Source organism: Kluyveromyces lactis (assembly GCF_000002515.2).
Source record: "Kluyveromyces lactis strain NRRL Y-1140 chromosome C complete sequence".
Classification (NCBI taxonomy): Eukaryota; Fungi; Ascomycota; class Saccharomycetes; order Saccharomycetales; family Saccharomycetaceae; genus Kluyveromyces; species Kluyveromyces lactis.
The window spans coordinates 799,450-823,512 of NC_006039.1; the positions used below are offsets into that span (position 1 = coordinate 799,450).

Genomic DNA, 24,063 nt, shown 5'->3' on the forward strand with positions numbered 1-24,063 from the left:
TTTTCCAACCCGTATCGTTTAAACGTCCAAAGTAACTGGCTCTGAATTTCTTCTGATAAATACTCTCAATCCCTTAAATAAACGCCATATGGTGATCCACACCTTCGAGAATTATTCGAGAAAGGAAAAATACAAAAAAAAAGATCACGTGAATGAAAAACATCCATTACCCTGATCCTGTCAGTTTTTCAGTTTTGGACAATTCGCATGGTGGATCAAAGTAAGATAGCATATGGACTCTCAATATTAAAGGATACGTGTGAGATAGACCCGTTAATGAGCCAGTAAAGTCGCTTTCAATACACGATAACGGTTAATTGAAGTTTTCCGACGTCAGATTTGTTGAGAAAAAAATATCAACTCAGAAGAAATGGACTATTTTACTGTAAAACAGCAGTTTTATACTGGTAACTATGAAGAAGCGTTGAACGAAGTTTCTAAGTTTAACAAAACTGAAGATGAGGCGTTGACTTACTACAGAAATAGATCATTGATTGCATTGTCCCAGTTCAGTGAGGGTAGTGCTGATTCTGGCTCACTTGGGCCTGTATTTGAGGCTTACTATAAATTTTTAAGCAAACCTACAGGCTCAATCACTGCACTAGAACAAACCGTTGAAAAGGCGGGCAGATCTCCATTTGCATTGAACTTATTAGCAAGTGCATTGACTATAAAGGGCGAGTTTAAAACTGCTTTGGAGGTTGCCGTTGAAGGAATTGACTCCGATGAAACAAGAGGAACCCCGGAACTACTGTTAACGGCCATCCAAATAACTTTGTTGGATAATCAACCAACCATTGCCTCGACTATGTTTGAAAATTTCCAAGCACTTCAGGAGCAATCGAACGACGATGAAATAATTTTGAATCTTGCAGAGTCATACATCAACTTCAACCAGGGTAAAGAGATCACTGGATCCAATTTCTATTTCTTTGAAGAGTTGTCTCAAACTTTCCCAAGTTGGAAGACTCAATTAGGCCTATTGAATTTACACCTCCAACAATCGCATTTGCCTGAATCCAAAGCAATCATCGACCTCTTAGAAAGCGAGTTCTACGATATCAAACAAGAAGCACAAACGTACAAGCCTGATCTACTTGCAAATAAGATTACGTACACCATCTTATCTGGTGGAAATGCAAACGAATTGAGATCGGAATTGCAACAATTGAAACCATCTCACCCACTATGTGTTGCCGACCTTGAAAATAACAAGACTTTCGATCAAATTGTGGCAAAGTACACAGCCTAAATCTATATATATCAAATAGATCTTGAGTAGCAAATAGTATTGGTATTGGCGATACTTTCCGGGTAACATTGTTCTTTTTCCCATCAATTTCGTGGGAACTGTCAAGATAAAGCGGATTGATCAAACATCCTATACAATGTGAAGGGTTAGTTTTGAAACCAGTCACTCGGTATCGTTTTACAAGGCACCTGCGTTGTATTTAGTTCGAATATTCAGGGGAGTTGATCTTCTTATTTTGATTGTCGATCTAATTCTACTTTAGTTTCCCCCGAATTGAGCTGTAATTCACACAGAATTTGGAGTTTACAAGATGGCTACTGAATTGTCTGATGCTGAGAAACGTAAATTGTTGAGGGAAAGAAGGCAACAGAAGTTTTCCAACGGAGGTGCTTCCAGCAGGTTGAACAAGATCACTGGTCAACAGCAGAATAGCTTTTTGTCTTCAACATCTGTTCTTGATGAGCCAAAAGTTACTCCGTCAGGTAACAAGAAATCATCCAATGTGAGTGACGAAGAAGTTGAAAAGTCTACCAAAGAGATTCAAGATTTACTTTCTAGTATTCCCGGTAACAAGGACAATTCTGAAACTGATGCCGCTGAAACGAATCCTGAGGTTGCCCTTTTCCAACAGTTGCTTAAGATGCAACAACAAGGTGGAGGATTCCAAAATGGATCACCAGATGCCAGTACACCGGACCTTTTCAGTTCTTTGCTAAACAACGATACGAATACTACTGCTTCTGCTACACAGATGCTCCCTAATTTTGTTGATGAGAAAGTCTTGAAGTATTACAAGTTCAAAGTGTCCAAATTGAAATCCTACATCATTTTAATAAAATGGGCTCTTCTTGCACCATACGTCTACTTTATCATGCATCCCAATCCCACTGTTCTTCAAGCTTCCAACTTGTTATCCCAAATAGTGGAAAGATCGAACTTCTTCTCCATCTTTACCGGACTAGAAATAGTATTCATCTCTATCTACTATCAAATGTTGAAGAAACTTCAAAGAGATAACAATGTTACGGCCACCCAAAACGCAGGAGGCATTTTGAAGTATCTGACAATGATACCAGAAGGCATTTTACCTATTAGGAACATTCAAGGAAAGATCGGTCTTGCATTAGAGTATTTTGACGTAGCGTCAATGTACGTGACAGATATATGCTTTGTTCTTGTGTTATTCGGTGTCATGAAATATTATCATTCGTCATTCCCTATTTCAGTTCCAATAGAACCACCGATTGCAGGGATTCAATAGAAAAGTATCTTTTGGTTGTGAAAATGGAAACTCGTTCATTAACGATCAAAACTATATAATTCTAATTATCAATTGTTTATTCCCTTAAACATGAATATGTGTTGTACTTCCACTTAAAAGAACGCTTTAGTATGTTTTCATTTCATTCATAGAACTATTTAAAGCCTACTTATATCATACACAAAAGAGCAAAGCACTACACCAAGACGAAATGCTTATTTTGGTGGTTGGTAAAGGGCACACAACTTGTTACCATCGACGTCACGAACGTAAGACAAGAACAAGCCCGATGGACGGTAACCAGGTGCATCCTCGATAGAAGTACCGCCGTTAGCAACTGCAACATCGTGGAACTTTGTAACTTCTTCTTCAGAGTCACATTTGAAACCAATGGTATAACCGTTACCTGGAGTGGCAGCTTGGTCATTAATTGGTTGAGTGACTAAAAGGAAAAAGTCGCCTTTAGCATAGAACAACCTCTTGTGTCCATTTCCATCACTGTCATCCTGTGCGGGAGCAACACCAATGACGCCAAGAACGGCATCGTAGAATTTTCTTGCTTTCTCAAGATCATTGGACCCAAAGGTAACGTGGCTGAACATGATTGCGGTATATGAGATTGTTTGATTCTCACTGAAGCTACTTAGTGATTTTCCAATTGCAACAACAAAATTGGAGTTCAATGGAATCAGGTTATATAATTCTTGACTGGCGAATAATGCGGTGCTTATATACATTTTGAATAGAGAATCTTAGTTTTGATGATAATCTTGACACCACCACAGTCACATTTTCCGTCACATCAACAATCGGAGAACATTGTACAAATTAAGGTGTGTGCCTAAACAGAACTCCAACAGAATCCCAAACCCACTACAGTTCAAGCAACTTAGCAATTCATGCCTTATCCACATGCATACGCCTTTTAGGGCATATAACCCAGTTTAGTATCTCAATTGGTGGCTCCGCATTTTCTAGCTCAATGCTGAAAAGAAATCATACATTGGGCCAGAAACTTTCATAATGTTAGATGATGTTGCTTATCAAACTTGAAAGAGGTTATTTTTGCTAAAGATGCGACAAAGTCCGTAGCAGAACAACAGCCAATATCATATATTAAAGCCTGCTCTCCCACGGTGTTCATTTCGTTTCCGCCAGAGGTGAGGGGCAACATTCACGACATCTTTAGAACTAGGCTGGTTTCTTTGTTCATGTGGTCGACCCCGCTCTTTTTCGCTATCTCTCGAGCCTTTTTTTCTTAAGCTTGAACAACCACATTTCTTTTTCTTTTAGCTTAAAAACGCAATGGAATATTATGGATTGTAAAGTTATATACTAACATAAACGTTCCTACGGTCAGTTATACTATATAACGGATCATTAAACTAGTGGTTGTATCTTTTTCAGTGTTTTCTTTCGTAGGAATTCAAACTGGCTTGAAGAAAAAACCGGTCGAAGTGCCTTACTTCAATTAGGTAACAGCTTATTTGATATCTTCTCCAATGATTTCGGACCACGTCTTGTTTTCCTTTTTCAATAGCTCAGTGGTTTCATCTTTGATCTTAGCAATTAACCCTGGTCCCTTGTAAGCGTATGCGGTATATAGTTCGACCATTGAAGCGCCTGCCTTTGCAAACTCAATTGCGTCTGCACCAGAGGAAATGCCACCGCAACCGACTAGGACTAGACCTGAGCCCTTGGTGTATTTCGCCATGGTCTTAAGAGCTTTCAATGCTAATGGCTTTAGTGGTTTACCACTTAACCCACCAGCTTGGGAAACAAGGTCACTGTCCTCTGTTATCAATGTAGTAGGTCTTTGGATCGTTGTGTTTGAAATGATGATACCATCGACTTTGGATTTCTTGGCAGCTTCAGCAATAGATTTGATCTCTTCTTCTACTAAATCTGGGGCAACTTTAACCAATACAGGAGGTTTGTGTGTCTTAGCACCTAATGCATTACCAGATGTAACCAATGAGTCTCTCTTGGCAACGACTTGGGTCAATAGATCAGTAAGGATGGATTCTTTTTGTAAACTTCTCAAACCCGGGGTATTTGGAGAAGACACATTAATTACTAGAACATCTGCGTACTTTTGAAAGCTTTCTACACCTTTCAAATAATCTTGCACTTCATCACCGGTCTTATTCTTACCCAAATTGACCCCCAACAATTTGTCTTTGTATAAGGACAAGTTTTCAACGGAATTGTCCTTAAACATGTAACTGTTGATGAAACTGGTAATACGGGATTGTAATGTGTTGACAACGGTGTCATGGCCGGATGAATTGAAACCGTATCTGTTGATAACAGCATCATCCAAAGGTAATCTAAAGAATCTAGGTCTTGGGTTTCCTGGTTGTGGTAATGGAGTCACAGAACCAATCTCTATATAACCGAATCCTCCGGAAAGTATACCGTCGATGGCATCACCATTTTTATCCAAACCGGCAGCACAACCAATTGGATTGGTCAATTTCTTACCAAAAATGTTCACATTCAATACCTTATCATCGTTATCGAACCATAATCTTGGAGCCAACCCATTCTTCAAGAACCAGATACCTAATTTATGCCCATCTTCAGCATCTGGCGTTACAAGTCTCAACATCGGGCACAAGACGTACTCATGGAAAGCAGACCTCGAATTGGAGAAATAGAATCCCGCAAATGAACCAATGGCTATCCCAACAGTGTACTTCAAAAGCTTAGGGCCAGAAATGCCTGCTTTCAATGGGACCATGCCATTCTTGACAAAGAACTGCGATTGATTTAGCGTAAAAAGTTTCTTGCTCAAAATACGTGGGAACCCACTATTCATAGTTGATAAAAGCAAAATACGCGGTATTCGGAGTGACCTCTACTTGCCTATTCCAATCTTGTATAACAAGAGAAAAGAACAACGATACACGATCTAGCTCTCTATTCATTGCGGGAGGACCAAAACATTAGTTCAAGTTCTTCATTTTCATTTCATTTTTCAGTTAAGACTCGACGGAGTGTTTTCCGGAAACACATCTGTGAGGAACAAAAGTATGTGACTAGCAGATGCCTGGTGCAATTAGCTCAGAGGTCACCATTGCATATTAATTTGTACTTTGATTTAATTTCTTTTAGATACCTATCATATGTCTAGATGCATAGAAGGTAGTATACTACTTTACACCGGTACTACAGGATGCAGATCAAGTGAAAAATACTCAGGGAACTACTCTTAACTACTCTTTCAAGAAGAAATGATTGCTATTTTGGTTAGAAATCGTTTGGACTCATTGGGTTTGGTATTTATAACTGAATTTCCCCACGTTTTGGGCATGTACTATGCGCCGATTGATCTATTTATCAGTCATATACAATTCTTACTTGGTAATGTCTATCATTCTTCAGCTCAACTTAAGGATTTTTTCTTTTTTTCTCGAGTATCCAATATCGAAAATTTTAAGAAACGATGAGATGAGATGAGCTTCACAATATAAGGTTCTGCAAGTTTACTGCTACATCTTCTGATATCAGGTATCACTTCACGAGAAGCCGAATCAATATTCAATAATGGTTGCTAAGAAAGGTAGTAAGTCACAGTATAGTGACCTACAACGGAGAGACAATCAGGACAAATTTGAGAGATCGAATAACGATGATGATGCCAACGGGTCTCACAAGATGCAGAAGAAAACCAAGGATAAGAAGTTAAAGGCAGGATTGAAGCGTATTGATCAGAAGTATAAGGAAGCGGTACTCTCTACTGCTGCTACAGAATATCTTTTACCCGAAGAGCATGGTTATTTAGAAGCAGAAGATGAGATGGAAAAGACGTTCAAGTTCACACAGGCTGAAATCAAACACCATGTTGACGCCTCCATGGCCAATAAGGCATTGGACTTGAAATTAAACGATTTTGGTCCGTACCGTGTAAATTATTCCAGAAATGGTACGCATATGCTTATTGCAGGTCGGAAGGGCCATGTAGCATCTCTTGATTGGAGGAAAGGTGAACTTCGTGGTGAGCTAAATCTCGGGGAGACAGTGCAAGCAGCAACATATTTGCAAAATGAACAGTTCTTTGCAGTAGCACAAAAAAAATACACGTTCATTTACGATCATGAAGGTGTAGAGCTGCATCGTTTAAAGCAGCACATAGAGGTCAAACATTTAGAATATTTACCATATCATTATCTCTTGGCAACAGCAGGACAAACAGGTTTTTTGAAATATCAAGATGTTTCGACAGGTCAACTAGTATCAGAGATCAGAACTAAACTAGGTCCTACTACAGCGATGGCTCAGAACCCTTGGAATGCAGTAATGCATTTGGGACATAGCAACGGCACAGTCACTCTATGGTCACCATCAATGCCATCACCACTGGTAAGACTATTATCATCTAGAGGATCAATAACAGGAATTGCTGTAGATAGACAAGGTTATTATATGGCCACCACTGGTTCCGATAAATCTTTAAAGATTTGGGATATCAGAAACTTTAAAGAAGTACATAGTATTGAGAACATGCCTACGCCCGGTACTAACGTTGCAATTTCAGATACAGGTCTACTTGCAGTATCAAGAGGGCCTCATGTAACAATTTGGAAAGATACGTTGAAAAGTGGGAAAGCTGCTAGACCGTATTTCACCTCTAGCGGTTACAAAGATAGAAATACTCCGTATATGTCTCATTTATTCGCTGGAAATAAAATAGAGAACTTCCAGTTTGCGCCATTCGAAGATTTGCTAGGTGTTGGACATCAAAAGGGTATAACCAATTTGATTATTCCAGGCGCAGGGGAAGCCAACTACGACGCACTAGAGGCCAACCCATACGAAACAAGCAAACAGAGACAGGAACAAGAAGTGAGATCATTATTGAATAAGTTACCTGCTGATTCTATAACATTAAATCCAAACACAATAGGTACAGTAGATTCTCGTGCTTCTCAAGTCAGATTAAATGCAAAGGATCTTGCAATTATCTCGAATGCAGAGCAAGAAAAATCCAAACTAAACAAAGACATTCCTGATGCCAGACCTGATGTTAAAGGTAAGAACTCCGGATTACGTGCGTTCCTACGAAAGAAAACTCGTAATGTTGTGGATGAAAGGAAGTTAAGGGTACAAAGACAACTAGAGAAGGAAAAGTCTAGCCGCCAAAGAAAAGAAAAAATTAAGAAGGGTGAACTTGCTGATGATCACAAAGACCTTGTTGATGAAGCCTTATCAAGATTTTCTTGAATCATCAAGTAGTTATCAATATGTATACTTACATGAACACTTATATAATCTGTTATTATAGCCGGCTTAGTATCGACTGTTGCAAAAACATGTTTGAATTATTTGCATATAGATACGACTTAGTTTGAGGTGATTATTTACTGTACATTATGAAGGATGACCGCTATTGCTAGGACCTAATTTCTCGATTAAAATTCAAGAGAATCCTCGACTTTAAATGAAGATGGTAATGGGGCATATATATCTTTTGTTTGTCTTACGGTCTTGATTAATTCTAGTGGTTCTTCAGGTGTCTTATCCTCAACGATAATGACACCTGAGTTTCCTCTGAATTTGCGAACAGGTACAAAACGGCTATCTTTCGCAAAAGATATGAATTTGAGTTGCTGCGGAAGCACACGGGTGAGGTTTTCAACATCATAGCTCGTTGTCGTGTATTTGATCTTAGCTTCTTCAGTATTCTTGGCCTCTTCCTTCTTTTTTTCCTCCAGTTCCACCTCTTGCTTTTCTTCATTTACTTTTTCTGCATCCTTTTCTTTAACCTTTTCATGTTCTCCTTTTTTACCTTTCTTAGCTCTTGCCTTGGCCTTGGCGGTAGTTGACAAGACGGCAGCTGCAAACTTTTCTATATTTTTGTCCACCTCTTCTTCGTACATGCGAGGATAGGTGAAAATTCCCTCCTTCGTATGACATTTGAAAGCAAATTTAGGAATTGCCAAATCGCTAGCACGCAAACCCACTAAGGTAGTTGGAGTGAACGAAAGCGATAAAAAGTGGGACAATGGGAACCAGTACCAAAATTGGGAGAACATCATTAAACCAATTATTGATCTACTGTTCAAAGTTCCCATTTCGGTGTTCTCCAATTCGATGGTTACATTCCTACCACCAGCGTTCATGATACCTTGGGCAATACAGGCACCGAACTTTGCTAGTCCTTCCTGGTGCTTGTTTCCAATTACTGACATGAACTGTTCATTAACTTCCTTCACCTTTGAATTCGTTTTTTCAGTCTGCTGAATCAATATCATTGAAGTGGCAATCATAGCAGCTTGACGAACATAATCAACTGGATCCTTCAAAAGAGGTTCTAATACATCCACAGCTGCCTGTAAGCCTCTACCAGCGCAGGATACACCCAAAGCGAACGCAGTACCACAACGGACATGAGCGTTATGTGATTTTGACAAAAGTTCTACGATTCTTGGGACGGTAGTATATTCACGAATTAACACGAAACCTAGGGCAGTGACTGCTGCCCTTCTAACATCGTCGTCGGAGTCCGAGACTGCGACGTGAAGAAGTTTTTTCACAGCCTTATTATTTCCGGTCCCTGCATGGGCTAAGGCGATTGTGTAGGCACCACCATAGCGTAACAGGGCGTTCTCACTGGCTAGTAACTTATCAATCAAGTCGTCAGCTAGTTCCTCTTTGCCGTAATTTATGAGAGCTAAGGCAATCGATAAACTTCTTGTGATATTACCGTGTTGAGTCTCTTCTGCGTAAGTTAACAAGTCCTGAATAACAGTTTGGTTACCTGAACCTAGTAAAATTAAACCAATAGCCAAAGCAGCCGCATCACCAGATTTAGCTGAGTCTCCATATAACACTTCTTTCAACATCTCACAAACATTCACATCGTCCGAGCCCATACCTGACAACCCAATACCTAAACAAGCACCATGTAGCAACACATCTACATCCTCTTCTCCAACGGAAGAACTATTAGCTTGAATTTGCTCTTTTAAGTAGTCAGTTGATTCCTTACCGTAGCCGGCAAAAATTAAACCTAGACCATATAATGAACCACCTTTGATATACCTCGATTTTGAACCATTTCCTGGCAAATAAGGCTCCATTATCTTTCTTCCATCTGAGAGGTTGCCTTGGTGAATAACACCTAGTGAAGCAGTAGCGGTAAATTTGGCCCAGTTTTGGGCTTTGCCTAACCATTGTAAATTTTGTCTGATAAAACTATCATCCGTAGTCCCTGCGTGCATAAAAGCATTGGACACACTCACAGCTGTGTGGAATAAGGAGAATTTACCATCCAAAGATGATTTCATCTTATTCAGAAGAGCCTTGTCTATGGTTTTGTTCTCAAATAGAAAAGTGTTTTGCAAATCGCAGGTGGGTATACCGGAAAGGATTTCAAGTAACTTAGGATCGTATACATTGGCGTCCAAGGAATTAGAAAGATCCTTCAATAATCCCTGAGAGGCTGAGTTTACTAGGTCAAAAGCGATTTGGTAGGAAACATCATATGATTTAGTTGAATTTAACTTGAAGAAGAGCTCCTTGGCAAATTCGATATCATTTAACTGTACGATAATTTTTGAGATAATAAAGTAGTCTGGGGCAGGCATGTTCATGACAATTTCATACAACTTCTTCAATACGCTCAATTTAAAGCGAGTATTGGTTAATGCAGTGGTACATACAGCCAATGTGTAAGAGCACAATTTGAGGGCATTAGTACTGGTGTCCTGGGAAGTGAGAAGCTTCTCAACAACATCAAGTCTGTAACTTTCTAATGCGATTCCCAATGCAAGTTTATACTCCCCTGAAGAAACACACTTCTTCAACATTCTCTCAAAGATAGAAACCAAATGTGGATCAATTTCAACAGGTTCCGATTCGTAGTTACTAGAAGCAAATTCAATATACATTTCGATACTCTGTGACACAATCGTTTCGACATATTGCGACTGTTCATCGATATTCAAATACTCTCCTGCAGCTAGGGCATACTTAACCGCTAGTTGATATTCTCCAAGGTTATAATACACTTTTGAGGCCACAATTGCTGCTAGTCTACGATCAGGAAAGGATACATCATCATACAATGCTTCTATTTCGGTAATATCATTTGATATCTCGGACCACTGTTGATCTACCACGTCTTTAATTGATTGTAATGCATGAGTCTTAACAGTGTTGTCAGATTCCTTCAATAACGCCAAAAGCGGCAATGCAGATGTAACTGACATTCTGGTTGAGTTTACGGCTTTAAATACCTTAAGTCTCGATGTAACCTGGTAATGTGCAGATGTGGTGCGAATAGTAAATGACTTTATTTATATACTTTTGAAGCTTCTGTTCTAAAGTTTGCCACCGTTTGTCAAATTAAATCAGAAACCATACAAAAACTACCCTAATCGTATAGAATGATTTTATAGAGCCTCTTCAAGAATATGCTCTCCACCTCCATCAGGAAATGTGCTTTGCAAGATAGTCGCAGTTGTCCAGTTGATCAATATTGCACCATTTACAAAATCGAGAAGCACTATTATCATGCATACAATATATAATTATACGTTCTATCCTTTATCTATACCGATATTATAATTGAAGTGAAAAGCAACTAAGTTGAATTAGTATTCTAACATAGCATTTTAATATAGTAATCTGATTGAAATCTTGTAGTCAGTTTCGTTCAACTCATCGTATATTTGTTTGATATCACTTTGGTTAACATTTGAAATATCAGCCATCAAATATGCGATGTCCCCGTTAGAATCAGAGAACTGCTTTTCGATGTTGTGGTTGGACAAGATGTTGTTGACAGTTTTCAAAACACCAGGAACATTTTGATGGATATATAGTACACGTACAGTGTTTTCTTGATCCAGATCTAATGCTCTTAATGAAACTTCTGGGAAGTTAACGGCACCGACGGTGTTACCTTCGTTGATGTATTTCGTTAGTGCAGTAGCCACTTCGATACCAATAGAACTTTGGGCTTCTTCAGTAGACCCACCAATGTGTGGAGTCAAGATAACATTTGGTAAGGAGACCAAATCAGTTGTCCATGTGTTCAAATTATCACTGAAGGCACCAGCACCATTCTTAGCAGGTTCATTTGGATACACATCCAAAGCGGCACCGGCAATCTTGCCCGCTCTCATTGCTTGAATCAAAGCAGGAATATCAACCACAGTCCCTCTAGATGCGTTGATAACGTATGAGCCATCCTTCATAGCAGCAAATTGAGGACCAGACAATAAGTTTTTAGTTTCTGGAGTAGCTGGAACATGACAAGTCACAAAGTCAGAATTGTTCAACAATTCATTCAAAGTAGAAACCTGCTTAGCAGTACCCAAACTCATAATAGTGACAATATCATAGTAGAGAACGTTCATACCAAGAGCTTCAGCCAAAACAGATAATTGAGAACCAATATGACCGTAACCGATGATACCCAAAGTCTTACCTCTTACTTCCCAACAGGCAGCAGAAACCTTGTTCCAAGTACCGGTGTGTAATTCAATAGATCTGTCACCTAATTGTCTAGCTAGGGTAATGATTTCTGCAATAACTAGTTCGGCAACAGATCTGGAGTTGGAAAATGGAGAGTTGAAAACAGCAATACCATGCTTGGCAGCGAAGTCAAGGTCAACTTGGTTAGTACCAATACAGAAACAACCAATGACAACCAAATTCTTAGCGTGTTTCAAAATTTCCGGTGTCAACTTAGTTTTGGATCTGATACCAATGGCGTGGACATCCTTGATCTTCTCAATCAATTCGGCTTCTGGTAAAGAGGATTTGTGGAATTCGACTTGATAACCTTGCTTGTTGAAAATCTCAATAGCTGTTTGGTTAACATTCTCCAAAAGAAGGATCTTGATGTCACCCGTAGAGAATGGCTTCAAAGCCTTCTGTTGCTTTGCAGCATTGATTCTGTGTGGCAATGTGTTCATAAAGGATTGAGTTGGAGAGGTGGAAACTGCACCTGGAGAACTGGATAAGTTCAAAGCAGCCTCGAAGGAATCCTGTAAATTATTGATCTGTTGACCGAAAGCCATAATGCTGGGATGTTTACTGATTGTAAGTGGTGTAGTTTTTTTAGCTTAGGAACAGGTATTGAGTAACAAAACTGAACCGATTTGAATAGATAGTCTATAGCTAAGTGCGAAGTGTTGAGGTAAGTTCTATTTTACCGTATTCTTACCAGATGATCTGACCCTCTATATATACTTTATTTCTTACTGTGAAAAAATGAGACACTTGGAATTACTCATCACGTTCAATTACGATTTCACACTGATTCCCACACATTGAATTAATTAATCCATGTAGTAATTAAACTATTTTTGCTTTTTTTCTATACCTTGGAGGAAAATTTTTCACATACTAATTCATAACAGTCATCAGACTCATTATTCAATCAATTGCAGACCTAGAGCTGACAAAATAGGGCCTTGTTAGGGTATAACGTTTAAACCTCTCGAACTTAAGTATCTTGCCTTTGCACGCAATGAATCATTCCTCAACGGTACTAATGCAGCCAACAGCCGTGTTGGGACCTGCATGAAATACTCACAATGCTATTTGAATGGAGATGATCTTCCGGAGATACTTTCTCGGAGATATACTTCCATAAGCAATCACTTTACACGAAGTGTCCAAGTTAAAAAAAGGCGGGTTTTGTCGAGTCATTTGCACAATCGTATTTTGGAAGGAATAATTCAAGTCAATTTTGGATTGGCTCATTATCGAAGTCAGAAAGGCTGAGTTAATCACATGACACATATTCATTCGTCATGTAGAACGCACTTTTCAAGGCTCCCCTGCTTAAATATTCAAACTTAGATTGACATGACGACAGAATAAAGTAGTTACGTTTTAATCATTGAGAACTATGTTACTGAGATTGATTTTCGAAGATAGTTCCGACCAGAACTGCTTTAACTGGTTTTGTAAAGCTTCTGAAGGACTCATTTTAGAGATTTCAAGAGCTTTTTGGCACCACATAATACCTTGGGACTTATTATCAGTGATTATATAAGAGATTCCTCGATTCCAAATGACTGTAGTCAACCATTCAATTTCGGTAGTACAATAATTATTAGCGTGTTTTATTCTGATCTGAAATTGTGACAAAATTGTTAAACAGTTCTGTTCATCCGTGCCCTGGGAGACCTCTAGTAAGGACCTTATCCATTGACTCAAGATATCATCCGAAATAGATGTATTTCCCATATTTCTGTCAATTAGGCATTTCAAAAGTTCTGTTGCAAAGGCGTCAGACATGATCTTTTGTGTATTTGTGAATACATCCCAAACGAGTTCGTCGACTTTATAGTCGGGGTTTGTAGCAGTAGCGTCTAAAATGTGTTTCAATAGCAGTAAATCTCCGAGATTCATCGCTGCTTCGAATGATCGCACGATAATATCGATAAATGTATTGTGTACTTCTTCAGATGTCAACACCGATTGTTCCTTATCTTTGGAAGTGTTAAAGAAATCCTTGTTTTGTGCTATAAGTGCGAGGCTACTTTCCTTCAGAGAAATCCAGTTCGATGTCCGGTGCAAAAGTTCCAAAGAAAGGACGTCAGTTCTAATCTCCCAATAACGGTAGTACAACTTCTTATGGTCATCCAACTCCTCCTTAGGAATATACTCCAAGTATAATTTGCAATCGGAAATCAAATGATCTAGATATGTTATTCTGCCTTCATTCAATAGTTTCCTCACCAAATTGTAGCAAGCTGATGCAAACCATTCTATATCATCAATTGATATTGCTTCATCATATATTCCGGGGTTTTGCACTTTTCCCGCCAACTGTTTCAAAGTTTTGGCGGTCTTGATGAATTCAGATCCCTTATTAAGCAACATATGCAAAGTTGGAAGATATTTCCCGACATCTTGAATACCGTCCTTTTCTGTCATTTTCAACAACATTTGAATTGTATACCTCAACGAACAGATAACAGAGGCTCCTCTTGTATGAGCAATTTTATTTTCCATATGCTGGATCTTATCGAACATAGAAAGCATTCCGTATACTCCCCAGTCGGTTGATCTTTTACATTCAGATACTGCAATAATCAAAGCATCTACTGACTTGTCATTGTTTGATTCCTTAAGAGTATCGAGACATTTCTTCGCCCCATCGAAGTCGTTTCTGTGAGCATACACCCGAAACATGTTCAACTGGGTTAAAGCATTCCGTTGATCAGATGGACTCATTTCAAAATATATCTGTTCAACGCTATCGAAATCCCCTAAATCAACCATTGCAAACTGTAAGGCCCTCTGGATTTTCCCAGTATCGATATGCTCTGTAGAAAACAATTCGTTAAGCGCCAAGTTGAACCATTCTACGCTTTCTGCTTGTTTACCTGTTTTATACAATTGTTTTCCCTCATTGAACAGTAAAGTGATGATACCTGCGGCGCATGATTTGCTCAATCTTTTAGTCATCATCTTTTGCACATTATTCAGTGTTTGTGTCATATCTCTGATTTTGATGTCGTTAGTCAGCGCTTTTGATTGTGAGATTATGAAAAATCTTGTTGCTAAGCACAACTCTAAAACATTAGAATCAATGGTGGAGTTCATTTTGTTGAAAAAAATATAGTCCAAGCAACGAAGCGCTGAGGCTGTATCCAATTCTGCTTGATGATTAATAAATCCAATAATCCCTTCAATATTTGCTGATACATTTATTGTCGAAAGCATTTGCATTAAGATATCTTCCAAGTAGACATAGTCGCCCGGCTTATGAAGTTCGTGAAACTTTATTGCCAACTTATATGACTCAAGTTTTTGAGGATAGTGATTGATCATATCAGAAATACGTCTTTCACATAGTTCAGTGTTTGCGTTGTCTTCGATTGCTAAATTGGCAACAAATAAAAGTATCGTGTACTTTAACTGCAATAAATCAGGGTGAACTTCCAAACCAGGAACTTTTAGGGTAAGGTACTTTGCTAAATTCTCCATAATATGCACCAAATCTGAAAAGTTTGTCTCTGCCTTTTTATTCTCGATTAAATGTAGTGCTGCGTTGTACACTGTTCTGCAAATCTCAATCACTGTGTCTGCATCTAACGCGCAGGCATTCTTTTCTATTTCAGCCTTTTCCTCATAAAATCTTGCCATTTTCAAGTCAGATTCCTCCATTGCATTTTGTAAATACACCATAAACATTTCCACTTTCAGTCTTTTGTATTCGTCTTGAGATTCATTACCAGAACAGTTGGATGTTTCGTAATACTGTTCAAGCTGTTGAAAACATGAATCACAGTAATTTTGTATCTGCGTTTTAAGCTCCGATTGAATTTGATAATCAATGGCATATCTCGTTGTATTCAAAATACATCTAAATGATCTAAGTTTGCACTTTGGATCAATTACAATTGCTTCGTGTAAACCAAGTAATAAAGAGACGAATAATTTACAGTTTGCTATAGTTCTCTTTTCAGATGCATCTCCTTCCAATTTGGTCAAAATTGCAACTGAATTCCATAATTTAGTGGCAGAATCTTCCAAGGAAAAGAGCAATGCCTCTTCAAGCAATATTTTGGTGCTTCTGAGAGTTCTAGCATGTTTATCTATGATAGGAATAAAGATTCTAATCTTAGACTCAATAAGTTGGTAATCATCCTCAGTCAAGCATTTCGCAGAACTGATCTTGGTTGTTATCCAATTCAACGCATCTTTAATTATCTTTGTGTTAGTAGTGTGATTGTGAATGAAATGGCCTGTTGCTGCCCTTTGATTAATCTAGTTGAATTGATGCTCTCTCAGAGAAAATGACATACCGTCGAATTCGATGATGGTATTCTTGAAAGTTGAAGATAGCTCACACATCATGCAATAAACTTCAGCAAGCAACTACAATGGATATGTGGAGCTGTTCAATCTCTTCTTGTCATCTTACCTACGTATTCGAATGTTTAAATGTTAGCCGCCGATGTTACTTTTAGAATGTTCTGATAGTTCCCTTAAAAAATTTAAATCACCCGGTGATGAGGCGTGAGCAACATCATGAAGTTTGGGACAGGTTAACGGAGGAGGATGACACCTGATTAATACGGGCGTGTGGCGTAGTTGGTAGCGCGCTCCCTTAGCATGGGAGAGGTCTTCGGTTCGACTCCGGACTCGTCCAAAATTTTTATTTTACATCTCGACATTAAATCTGCACACCACATATGTTTTTCGAAGAAGAGCCATAATCAGAATTCAGTAATATCACAACATATAAGCAGGGGTCCAACACCCCCCTTACCCCAGACATTAGCGGGTGTCTCATGCTAACACTTGGTTTTGTCAATTTGCTCACGCATTCCCATGGTCCTTATATTACTTCTTCATTTCGTTTTCATGTGATTATACGTTAACTGTCCATTGTTTTTTATACATAGTTTGCTTTAATTATACAACGTGAATATTCAAATATAGATTGCTTGAACCCACTACAGACACGTAATCAAAAAGAAGAGAGTAATCAATTAGGTGAATAACTGTAGGTGGCACTCGAAGATAACAATAGACTGGAGTCATTGGGAGAAATGGATAAGATATACGTTTATGCTGGTGAAAATAAGCCGAAAGTCGAGCTTACCAAAATCAAGAACGTGCCGCGAATTGAAGAGATAATAAGGTATTTACATAGGATGCAAGATGTGTTTCAGCTGCAACTAAGAGCTGTGGAAACAATTACAGGAAACTTAAAGATAAAGTCCAATTCGCATAGTGATGATACTGACGATCATGACAAGCCGTTTTACATTTTAGAATATTGCGTCGCTGAAGATACGTATTCTTTATGGAAATCACGTTCAGAATGGAAGTTGAGTTCTGCAATAGCAACTTTATACGGCAGTAATACGTTAACGGACTTACCTGATCGTCTAGTTGAAGCATTGAAAGACTCACAGCATATCTTCATGGTCAGAAACCTACTTAAAGAGTTCAACATTAGGGATACCATGAAGATCGATTGGGACTCTATTGCCACTGACCTTATGATATTTTTTGAAGCCAGAGAGTTGAAGAAACCAATTGATCCTTATGAGCTTAAAACATCAATGGCTCTTTCTCTGCTTAGATCTATGGTTGACCTTAATAAAAGAGAGCTTGGCTCTACCCTTCTATCGTATGATGTTAAAGTCCATCAGGACAACAGCCCAGTTTCATCTCCTCCTTCCGCTTCCACTAAAGCTAATAAAAATATAACGTTTCAGTCTGATTACACACATATGCCATCAACCCAACTTCAATCAAACTTCAACACTTTCTTCCAATCCATGGCTGAGAATTTCGAGACCTATGACACGGAAAGACAACCTTCTACGAGATCATTGAGGTTGCCGTCATTTGCAAAGAATAAAAAAACACCTGCCGGACAGGTCCATAAACCTGCTAGGAAGGGGAACGGAATGTCTATCAACTAAAAATAAAAATTCTATTACTCAAATTTGTCGATCTCGAATTGTTAGGTTCAGTGCGCCTCTTTTGTACCCCCCAACTGAATGCAGATATCTCAAGACGAAGTTGCTCTCATCTATTTGATACATTAACATCTATATTTAAAATATACAAAAAGAAAATAAACGATACCATCAAAAAAGGAATCTTACTTAAAATCTCTGATGTTAGGAATGACAGGCCCTCAGGTTGCGGTCTTCTCCATATCATTATTCACTAACCATTAACATATTTACGTGTTTGCCTTATGTACATAATACAATAGCGCTTAGCTTCTCAAATCATATTAAACGAAGGCGGCATTTCTGTCAAAACCTCTATCTATTTTAAAGTTGAACATTTCATAAATGAAGAGAACCAAATTATATCAACAAAGAACAAAACAAAAACAAATAGTCGAGACAGTTGTATCTATCGGCAGTGTCCTTGGGGTTACAATTTGAAATCAACTCCATTGAACTGGTCGCAAGAGTATTTTTATAAACTCAAACAGGTGTGATCGTTTTCTTGCAATGTTTAAGTTGCAAGTTGTGTTGGTGCCTGCGGGCGCTAATAGAAGTTTCAATTTTGGTTTACCTTCTGTATCATCAGAATCCTCTCAGTTTATTCTGCCTGTCCAACAACAGGTTCTGCAACAGGGAGGAAATGCTCCCCAATTAGCGAATAATATTCCGGCTCAGAATGGAATTGGGGCTCTAGACCCAAATGTATCAACAAATACAGCGTATCTTTCCAGTTTTATGACCTCCCATATCACAAGACCGAAACTCAAAAAATTCTTAATATTTACGAAACCAACAAATACGTTATATCAGCTCTCGCAGGAAATATTAGACAAATGTAACAAAATTTACCCCAATTTATCAACAGAATTAGAAATCGATACCTTACAAGATGTAGATGAATGTGATTTGGATCCTGATTTTGTCGTAAAAGATGTGTTCAATGTTTACAATACAGTTCGCGTAATCTTAAGAAATGATGTTGACTTAGAATCTAATCCAGATAGGCAAGAATCATTATACTCTTCCAAGAGAAGAAAGTTGAATAACGGGAACTCTCAACAAAACACCTCGACAGGTGCAACATTAGATCAACCCGTAACAGTTGCAAAAAGGAGACCGCAAGCATTAAAAAACTCTGCATTGAGGATATCTACACCCTTGGCGCACCAAATTTATCCTCCTCCGAGTCAAAGAAATCCGAAACAAGTAAATTCTGACTATGAAGAGGATGAGTATGGGGATGATGAAATAGGTGATAAATCCATTTTACCACCTCCAACTGTTCCTCAATCCCCTCCAATTAGAATAAGTTCAAGTATTGCGCAAAAACGATTGAAAATTAACGGCTCAGAAGATACTGTGTCAAAATCAGAAACAGTCGATCCAAGTAAAGCTAAACAGCAAAGATTACCATCAGGCACTCCAATGAAACCAATGAACGTTATAGAGACACCTAATAGACCAGGTTTCTTAGCAATGCCTCAGCAAGCACAGCATTTGTTAAGAATTAATTCTACTCCGGTGGTCACCAATAAAAGGATTACTTCAGGAATGCTACGCATTCCCGAACCCAGGATTTCGGAGATGGAAAGAACAATGCATGAAGGTCTTTCTTCTCCAGCTGCTGGCCTTCTGCCACCTAAGTCAGCTAAAATTCCAATGAAAAAACAGTATATTCCTGACGAGCACGATTCCTCTAGCTCTGAAGGAGAATTTACTGAAGACAAAGAAAGCGTTCCGGTCCGAGTCAACTCAAAAGCTCCATTGCCAGTTAGTGTGCAGAGTCGTGCACCTTCATCCATTGCCGATGATAACGGTTCTCCGACAAAGAAAAGTCCTCTAGATGCTACTAAGCGCATGAATGTCAAAGTAGCTGACCTTCCACCACAGAGGAAAAGTTCTTTGGAGGCGAAAGTGGAAAAATTAGCTAAAAATGCATCAGAACTAGTAGCTGATAACCATTTATCAAGCAATACTACGAGAAAAGAAGGGTTCAGTGAATCGGAATCTGAAAATGCAGAAAGTGAAAATGAGGCCAATGATACTGTATGCATTCATCCAACTGACCGAATGGATGGTAGTTTCCAGAAATCCGAGTTGCTCGAATTATTGAAGGGGTCTAAATTCGATGTCCCTCCGGCCTTCAGAAGAGCTGCTGGAGCTTTACAGGAAAATGATATTAATAAACGATCGAGAAAACCATATCTTACGGTATTAAACAAAGATATCGACAATAGTGAACCTGATCCAAGAAATATCCTACCTTCAAAGCTCCCAAGACAGGCTGCTCAAAAAGCAGCCCAATTCATCTCTACAGGAACCTCAAGGAGACCGTTGCAGTCTTCGTCTTCTTCTTCTTCTTCTTCTGCAGTCGTTAGTGAAGAACCATCTTCAGATAGTGACATTGAAACAGAAAATAGTGATAATAGCATGGATGAAGTCAACCTCAAAAGACTAAATGTGCATCCATTAAGACCAGTTATGGTACCGGTTGAGGAAACTCAGGATACAAATGAGCTTAACAAGACAAATTCAGCTAATTCATCATCATCCTCTTCAGAAGAAAGCGAAAGTGCTGATGAACCAGGAAATGAGGAAGGAAAAGCTGCTGGTTCAGAAAATCCACAGAAATCAGAAAGTAAGGTCGACCAAATGAAGAGTGTTTCCCAGCCTGCCAAAGTCACTAGCTCGAGGCTAATAACATTGAAGCCTGTTGATACACCCAAGGAAGTGACGCCGTCGCCTTCGATGCAGCTACATGATAAGATAGATCGCCAGCTTTCGCCTTCCCCTACTAGGAATAAAAAGGATTATATCTCCCCTGAGTTCATAGAGGATTCCGATGGTGATGCTGAAAATGAGAATATAACATTATCCCAAAGATCCCAAAATAACAAAGAAAACACGGAACCCTCCTTTAACAAAGAAAATAGCGAAGACATCAAACTGAAGAAAATAACACCATCCGTATTGAAAAAGAAGCAAGAAGCAGAACAAAGAAGATTACAGCGAGAAGCAGCCAGAAAAGCGAAAGAGGAAGAGAAGGAAAGAAGACGGGCCGACAGAGAAGCTGCTAGAAGAGCAAAACAAGAGGAGCAAGAAAGAAAGAGAGCTGAAAGAGAAGCTGCCAAAAGAGCGAGACAAGAGGAGATTGCTCGCAAGAAAGCTGAATCTACAACGAAAAAAGGACCGAAAGAAACTAAGAAAAATGGAGATATAACCCCCAAGGTAATTGAGAGAGCAGAGACCGAATCTTCGGCCAACGGCACACCTGCAAAAAAAGCTGCTGAATCTGGTGTACAGTCACCTGACTCTCCATCAAGAGCATCAAAGTTAGACGAACTACGGAATAAATTCGCTGTTGGGAAAGCGTCCATAACAGGTCCGCCTAAGAAAACTATTAATAAACCTATCAAACTTCAGTTGTCTTCTACTTCAACCAGCAATACAAGTTCAGATTCCGACGGCTCTTCAGGTTCAGAGAGCTCAACTTCGTCAGAAAATGAAACATCTATGACAAAAAAGACACGTAGAGGTATTGTAGATACTCCGAAGGGATTAATTGGCTCGATCTCTAAAAGCGCTATTGACAAAGGTACTTCTGATCTGGAGAATGCCCCACAATCAACACAACAAAGCAACTCATCCCCAATTAAGGTTCCAGTCACCAAGATGATGGAATATGCTTCTCCAACCGCAAACAAATCTTCTGCGAAGTCTGTTTTAGTTTCCCCTCCATCCAAAGCTACTAAAGTCAATAGACAAACATTATCTCGGAACTCATTGAGCTCGTTGTCTGACTTAGTTTCTAGAGGGGTTCCAGAAGTCAAGGAAAAATCTGCTGCAAAGACTGTTCCCCAACCCGAAAGTTCTAGTTTGAGTGAAGAGGATGAACTTCAGTCAGGGACCGATGATAGTAGTGATAGTGATAGTGACAGCGATTCGTCAGATGATGGATCTGATACTAATTTTATTAATGCAAAATCTGCATCTAAAGCATTGGGAAAGAAGAAAACTGACAGTGGTTTCAGTTCTCTAATCAAAGACTCCAAAAAAATATGAGTCAATTGCATAACCACTGGTTTTGCTGCTACAATTTTGTAACAAAAGTTTTAACTTAATAATATATAAATAGTTAAATGAATTAATAATTTGTGAATGTAAGCCAGTTGCATTGAGTTGTATGTTTCATTGACTTGCCCAATCCATCACTCTCAAAGCGATTGTCACCATTAGTATCGTCACCGGAAGGGTCATGACAACGTATGTCCAAAAGAGCACATTGACAATTTCAAATTCGAAAAACTCGTTTAATTGGGTCAATTGAGTTAGTTGAATGGCCGGTGGAGATGCAGTCAATAGAAATGAGACTAATATAAATACGGGATCGGTCAATATGCTTTTTCGCAGTTTTTTCACTGTAAATGCAAGCAATGGCAATAAAATAAGAGCTGGTAGAATCATTCTTGAAATGATTGATGCTAAAACTATTCTCTTGCGATTATGCGTTCCCAAGGGAGTTGTAGATGAAGGGCACAGATTGGCACCCAACACCACAAGAATCAAAGGGATAGAAACATCAGCCATTTGATCTATAGCTGACGTTAGTGTATTTTTCAGAAAGCCGTTGGATTCAAACAGCTGCTCTTGCAATGGTCTTATTGACGCCACGAGAATGGAAAACATAATGGAATACAATGGACCATTCATACATGATAGCAAATTATTCCAATGATATCTTAACTTGCTGCCTACTTTAGTCAAGTTGTTCGCTTCGTCCTCAGATCCTCTGGTTAACAATCTATCTGCATTCTGTTCCATTGTGTCTTCAATGCTCAACTCAATTTCAGTAGACCATCTCAATAGCTTATTTAAACCCCATGACCATCTCAACGTTTGATCGATTTGTTGGAATATGATTAAGTAAAGGACACCTCTGGATGCAATGTTATCTCCAGAATCGTTGGGAAGCTCAGGCCATTTAAGTTGGGGTAGCGAGTATGCTAGCGACATCATCAGAGAAACAGGTAATGAGTTACTGTTCGGGAACACTGACGTTCCAATAACGAAATTAGTTTCATCCCCATCCAATTTAAGAATCTTTGACACCAGTGAAGCACTGAAATACGAAGTACTCACTAATGCTGTATAAAATATTGGAACCACGTAAAGCTGAATCAAAGTTCCGAAGGACAACGAACGGGCAAGCTTACTAAAGATCAAGCAAGGAGTCAATAAACTGACATTCAGCATTGATACAATTTTCTGGCCTTCCTTTGGTAATATGCCTGCATAAGCAGATAGGAAACCGCTTACTGCTATGATAAATACAATCAAAACTGACTGAAATGTCGTCCAAGAAAGTTGCAGAAAAGAGATGTGACGCGCTGTAACTTCCATCATTGATCGATATATTGCATATTTTTTTCCAGGTTGACGAGCTGATATGCCTTAGACTCGAATATTACGAATGCTCTAGATATTTTGAGGGTTTATGAGAAAGTAAAACGATCGATAACAAGTTCTTATTTTTAAAACACGTTCATGTTGTGACTAACTTGTAATTGTAAATAAACTGTGCAAAGTTGGTATTTCTTTATCAGCCGGCTAAAGACAATGAAAAAAGCTATTATCACGTGCATTGCCGCGAGTTCTATACGTTTGACGGCTCGAATGGAAACAAGTTGGGTGCATTCAGCACGTGAAGTACTTCAATACTGGAAATTTTACTTCGAATATAGCTTTTCTTTCCCACACGACACTGGATACTACGCTAACCTCCCGGTGGTTGGTTAATAGTTGAACGTCGGTGGTGTATGGGACAAATGCGAGTTCTGTTGGTGATACTGGTATTTTCAGTCACGTGTTGTTAAATTAAGATCTTTGGTATCTGATAAATCCATAGTGTTTATTAGCTATATATCTAGTAATGTATGTTGATGCACCTGGCGATCTGGCATGACTGTGTTGATTGTCCTTACCCGGATCTAATGCCTCCTTATATAATAACTCAGATTGGTTAATGATGTTTCAACTAGAAACAATCCTTATGTATCATCTTGATACTTAACCGCCTATTACATTGGTAGTTACCC

General features: G+C 38.8%; 11 protein-coding genes and 1 non-coding gene across 12 annotated transcripts; 6 read left to right on the forward strand and 6 right to left on the reverse strand.

Annotated features, from left to right (window-relative positions):
- Nucleotides 1-370: 370 nt before the first annotated feature.
- Nucleotides 371-1,252, forward strand: SEC28 (coatomer subunit epsilon; the record flags this gene model as incomplete). Its single annotated transcript, XM_452608.1, has 1 exon — nucleotides 371-1,252. The coding sequence occupies one exon, from the start codon at nucleotides 371-373 to the stop codon at nucleotides 1,250-1,252; it is 882 nt and encodes a 293-aa protein (XP_452608.1).
- Nucleotides 1,253-1,562: 310 nt separating this feature from the next.
- GET2 (GET complex subunit GET2) lies at nucleotides 1,563-2,513 on the forward strand (the record flags this gene model as incomplete). The annotated part of the gene is made up of 1 exon (XM_452609.1): nucleotides 1,563-2,513. The coding sequence occupies one exon, from the start codon at nucleotides 1,563-1,565 to the stop codon at nucleotides 2,511-2,513; it is 951 nt and encodes a 316-aa protein (XP_452609.1).
- Nucleotides 2,514-2,728: 215 nt separating this feature from the next.
- Nucleotides 2,729-3,250, reverse strand: KLLA0_C09218g (VOC family protein; the record flags this gene model as incomplete). Its single annotated transcript, XM_452610.1, has 1 exon — nucleotides 2,729-3,250. The coding sequence occupies one exon, from the start codon at nucleotides 3,248-3,250 to the stop codon at nucleotides 2,729-2,731; it is 522 nt and encodes a 173-aa protein (XP_452610.1).
- A 746-nt stretch (nucleotides 3,251-3,996) lies between these two features.
- KLLA0_C09240g (dihydroorotate dehydrogenase 2) lies at nucleotides 3,997-5,334 on the reverse strand (the record flags this gene model as incomplete). The annotated part of the gene is made up of 1 exon (XM_452611.1): nucleotides 3,997-5,334. The coding sequence occupies one exon, from the start codon at nucleotides 5,332-5,334 to the stop codon at nucleotides 3,997-3,999; it is 1,338 nt and encodes a 445-aa protein (XP_452611.1).
- Nucleotides 5,335-6,062: 728 nt separating this feature from the next.
- UTP7 (Utp7p) lies at nucleotides 6,063-7,739 on the forward strand (the record flags this gene model as incomplete). Its single annotated transcript, XM_452612.1, has 1 exon — nucleotides 6,063-7,739. The coding sequence occupies one exon, from the start codon at nucleotides 6,063-6,065 to the stop codon at nucleotides 7,737-7,739; it is 1,677 nt and encodes a 558-aa protein (XP_452612.1).
- Nucleotides 7,740-7,927: 188 nt separating this feature from the next.
- Nucleotides 7,928-10,729, reverse strand: RPN2 (proteasome regulatory particle base subunit RPN2; the record flags this gene model as incomplete). The annotated part of the gene is made up of 1 exon (XM_452613.1): nucleotides 7,928-10,729. One exon carries the CDS (start codon nucleotides 10,727-10,729, stop codon nucleotides 7,928-7,930), a length of 2,802 nt encoding a protein of 933 aa, XP_452613.1.
- Nucleotides 10,730-11,134: 405 nt separating this feature from the next.
- KLLA0_C09306g (uncharacterized protein) lies at nucleotides 11,135-12,547 on the reverse strand (the record flags this gene model as incomplete). Its single annotated transcript, XM_452614.1, has 1 exon — nucleotides 11,135-12,547. One exon carries the CDS (start codon nucleotides 12,545-12,547, stop codon nucleotides 11,135-11,137), a length of 1,413 nt encoding a protein of 470 aa, XP_452614.1.
- An 820-nt stretch (nucleotides 12,548-13,367) lies between these two features.
- SPO22 (Spo22p) lies at nucleotides 13,368-16,346 on the reverse strand (the record flags this gene model as incomplete). The annotated part of the gene is made up of 2 exons (XM_452615.2): nucleotides 13,368-16,189; nucleotides 16,295-16,346. 2 exons carry the CDS (start codon nucleotides 16,344-16,346, stop codon nucleotides 13,368-13,370), a joined length of 2,874 nt encoding a protein of 957 aa, XP_452615.2.
- Nucleotides 16,347-16,568: 222 nt separating this feature from the next.
- On the forward strand, nucleotides 16,569-16,641 carry KLLA0_C09350r. Its single transcript has one exon. It is a non-coding gene; the product is annotated as a tRNA-Ala (tRNA).
- A 403-nt stretch (nucleotides 16,642-17,044) lies between these two features.
- FPT1 (chromatin-associated RNAPIII regulator FPT1) lies at nucleotides 17,045-17,929 on the forward strand (the record flags this gene model as incomplete). Its single annotated transcript, XM_452616.1, has 1 exon — nucleotides 17,045-17,929. The coding sequence occupies one exon, from the start codon at nucleotides 17,045-17,047 to the stop codon at nucleotides 17,927-17,929; it is 885 nt and encodes a 294-aa protein (XP_452616.1).
- A 546-nt stretch (nucleotides 17,930-18,475) lies between these two features.
- KLLA0_C09394g (uncharacterized protein) lies at nucleotides 18,476-22,030 on the forward strand (the record flags this gene model as incomplete). The annotated part of the gene is made up of 1 exon (XM_452617.1): nucleotides 18,476-22,030. One exon carries the CDS (start codon nucleotides 18,476-18,478, stop codon nucleotides 22,028-22,030), a length of 3,555 nt encoding a protein of 1,184 aa, XP_452617.1.
- A 126-nt stretch (nucleotides 22,031-22,156) lies between these two features.
- KLLA0_C09416g (uncharacterized protein) lies at nucleotides 22,157-23,371 on the reverse strand (the record flags this gene model as incomplete). Its single annotated transcript, XM_452618.1, has 1 exon — nucleotides 22,157-23,371. The coding sequence occupies one exon, from the start codon at nucleotides 23,369-23,371 to the stop codon at nucleotides 22,157-22,159; it is 1,215 nt and encodes a 404-aa protein (XP_452618.1).
- Nucleotides 23,372-24,063: the final 692 nt, after the last annotated feature.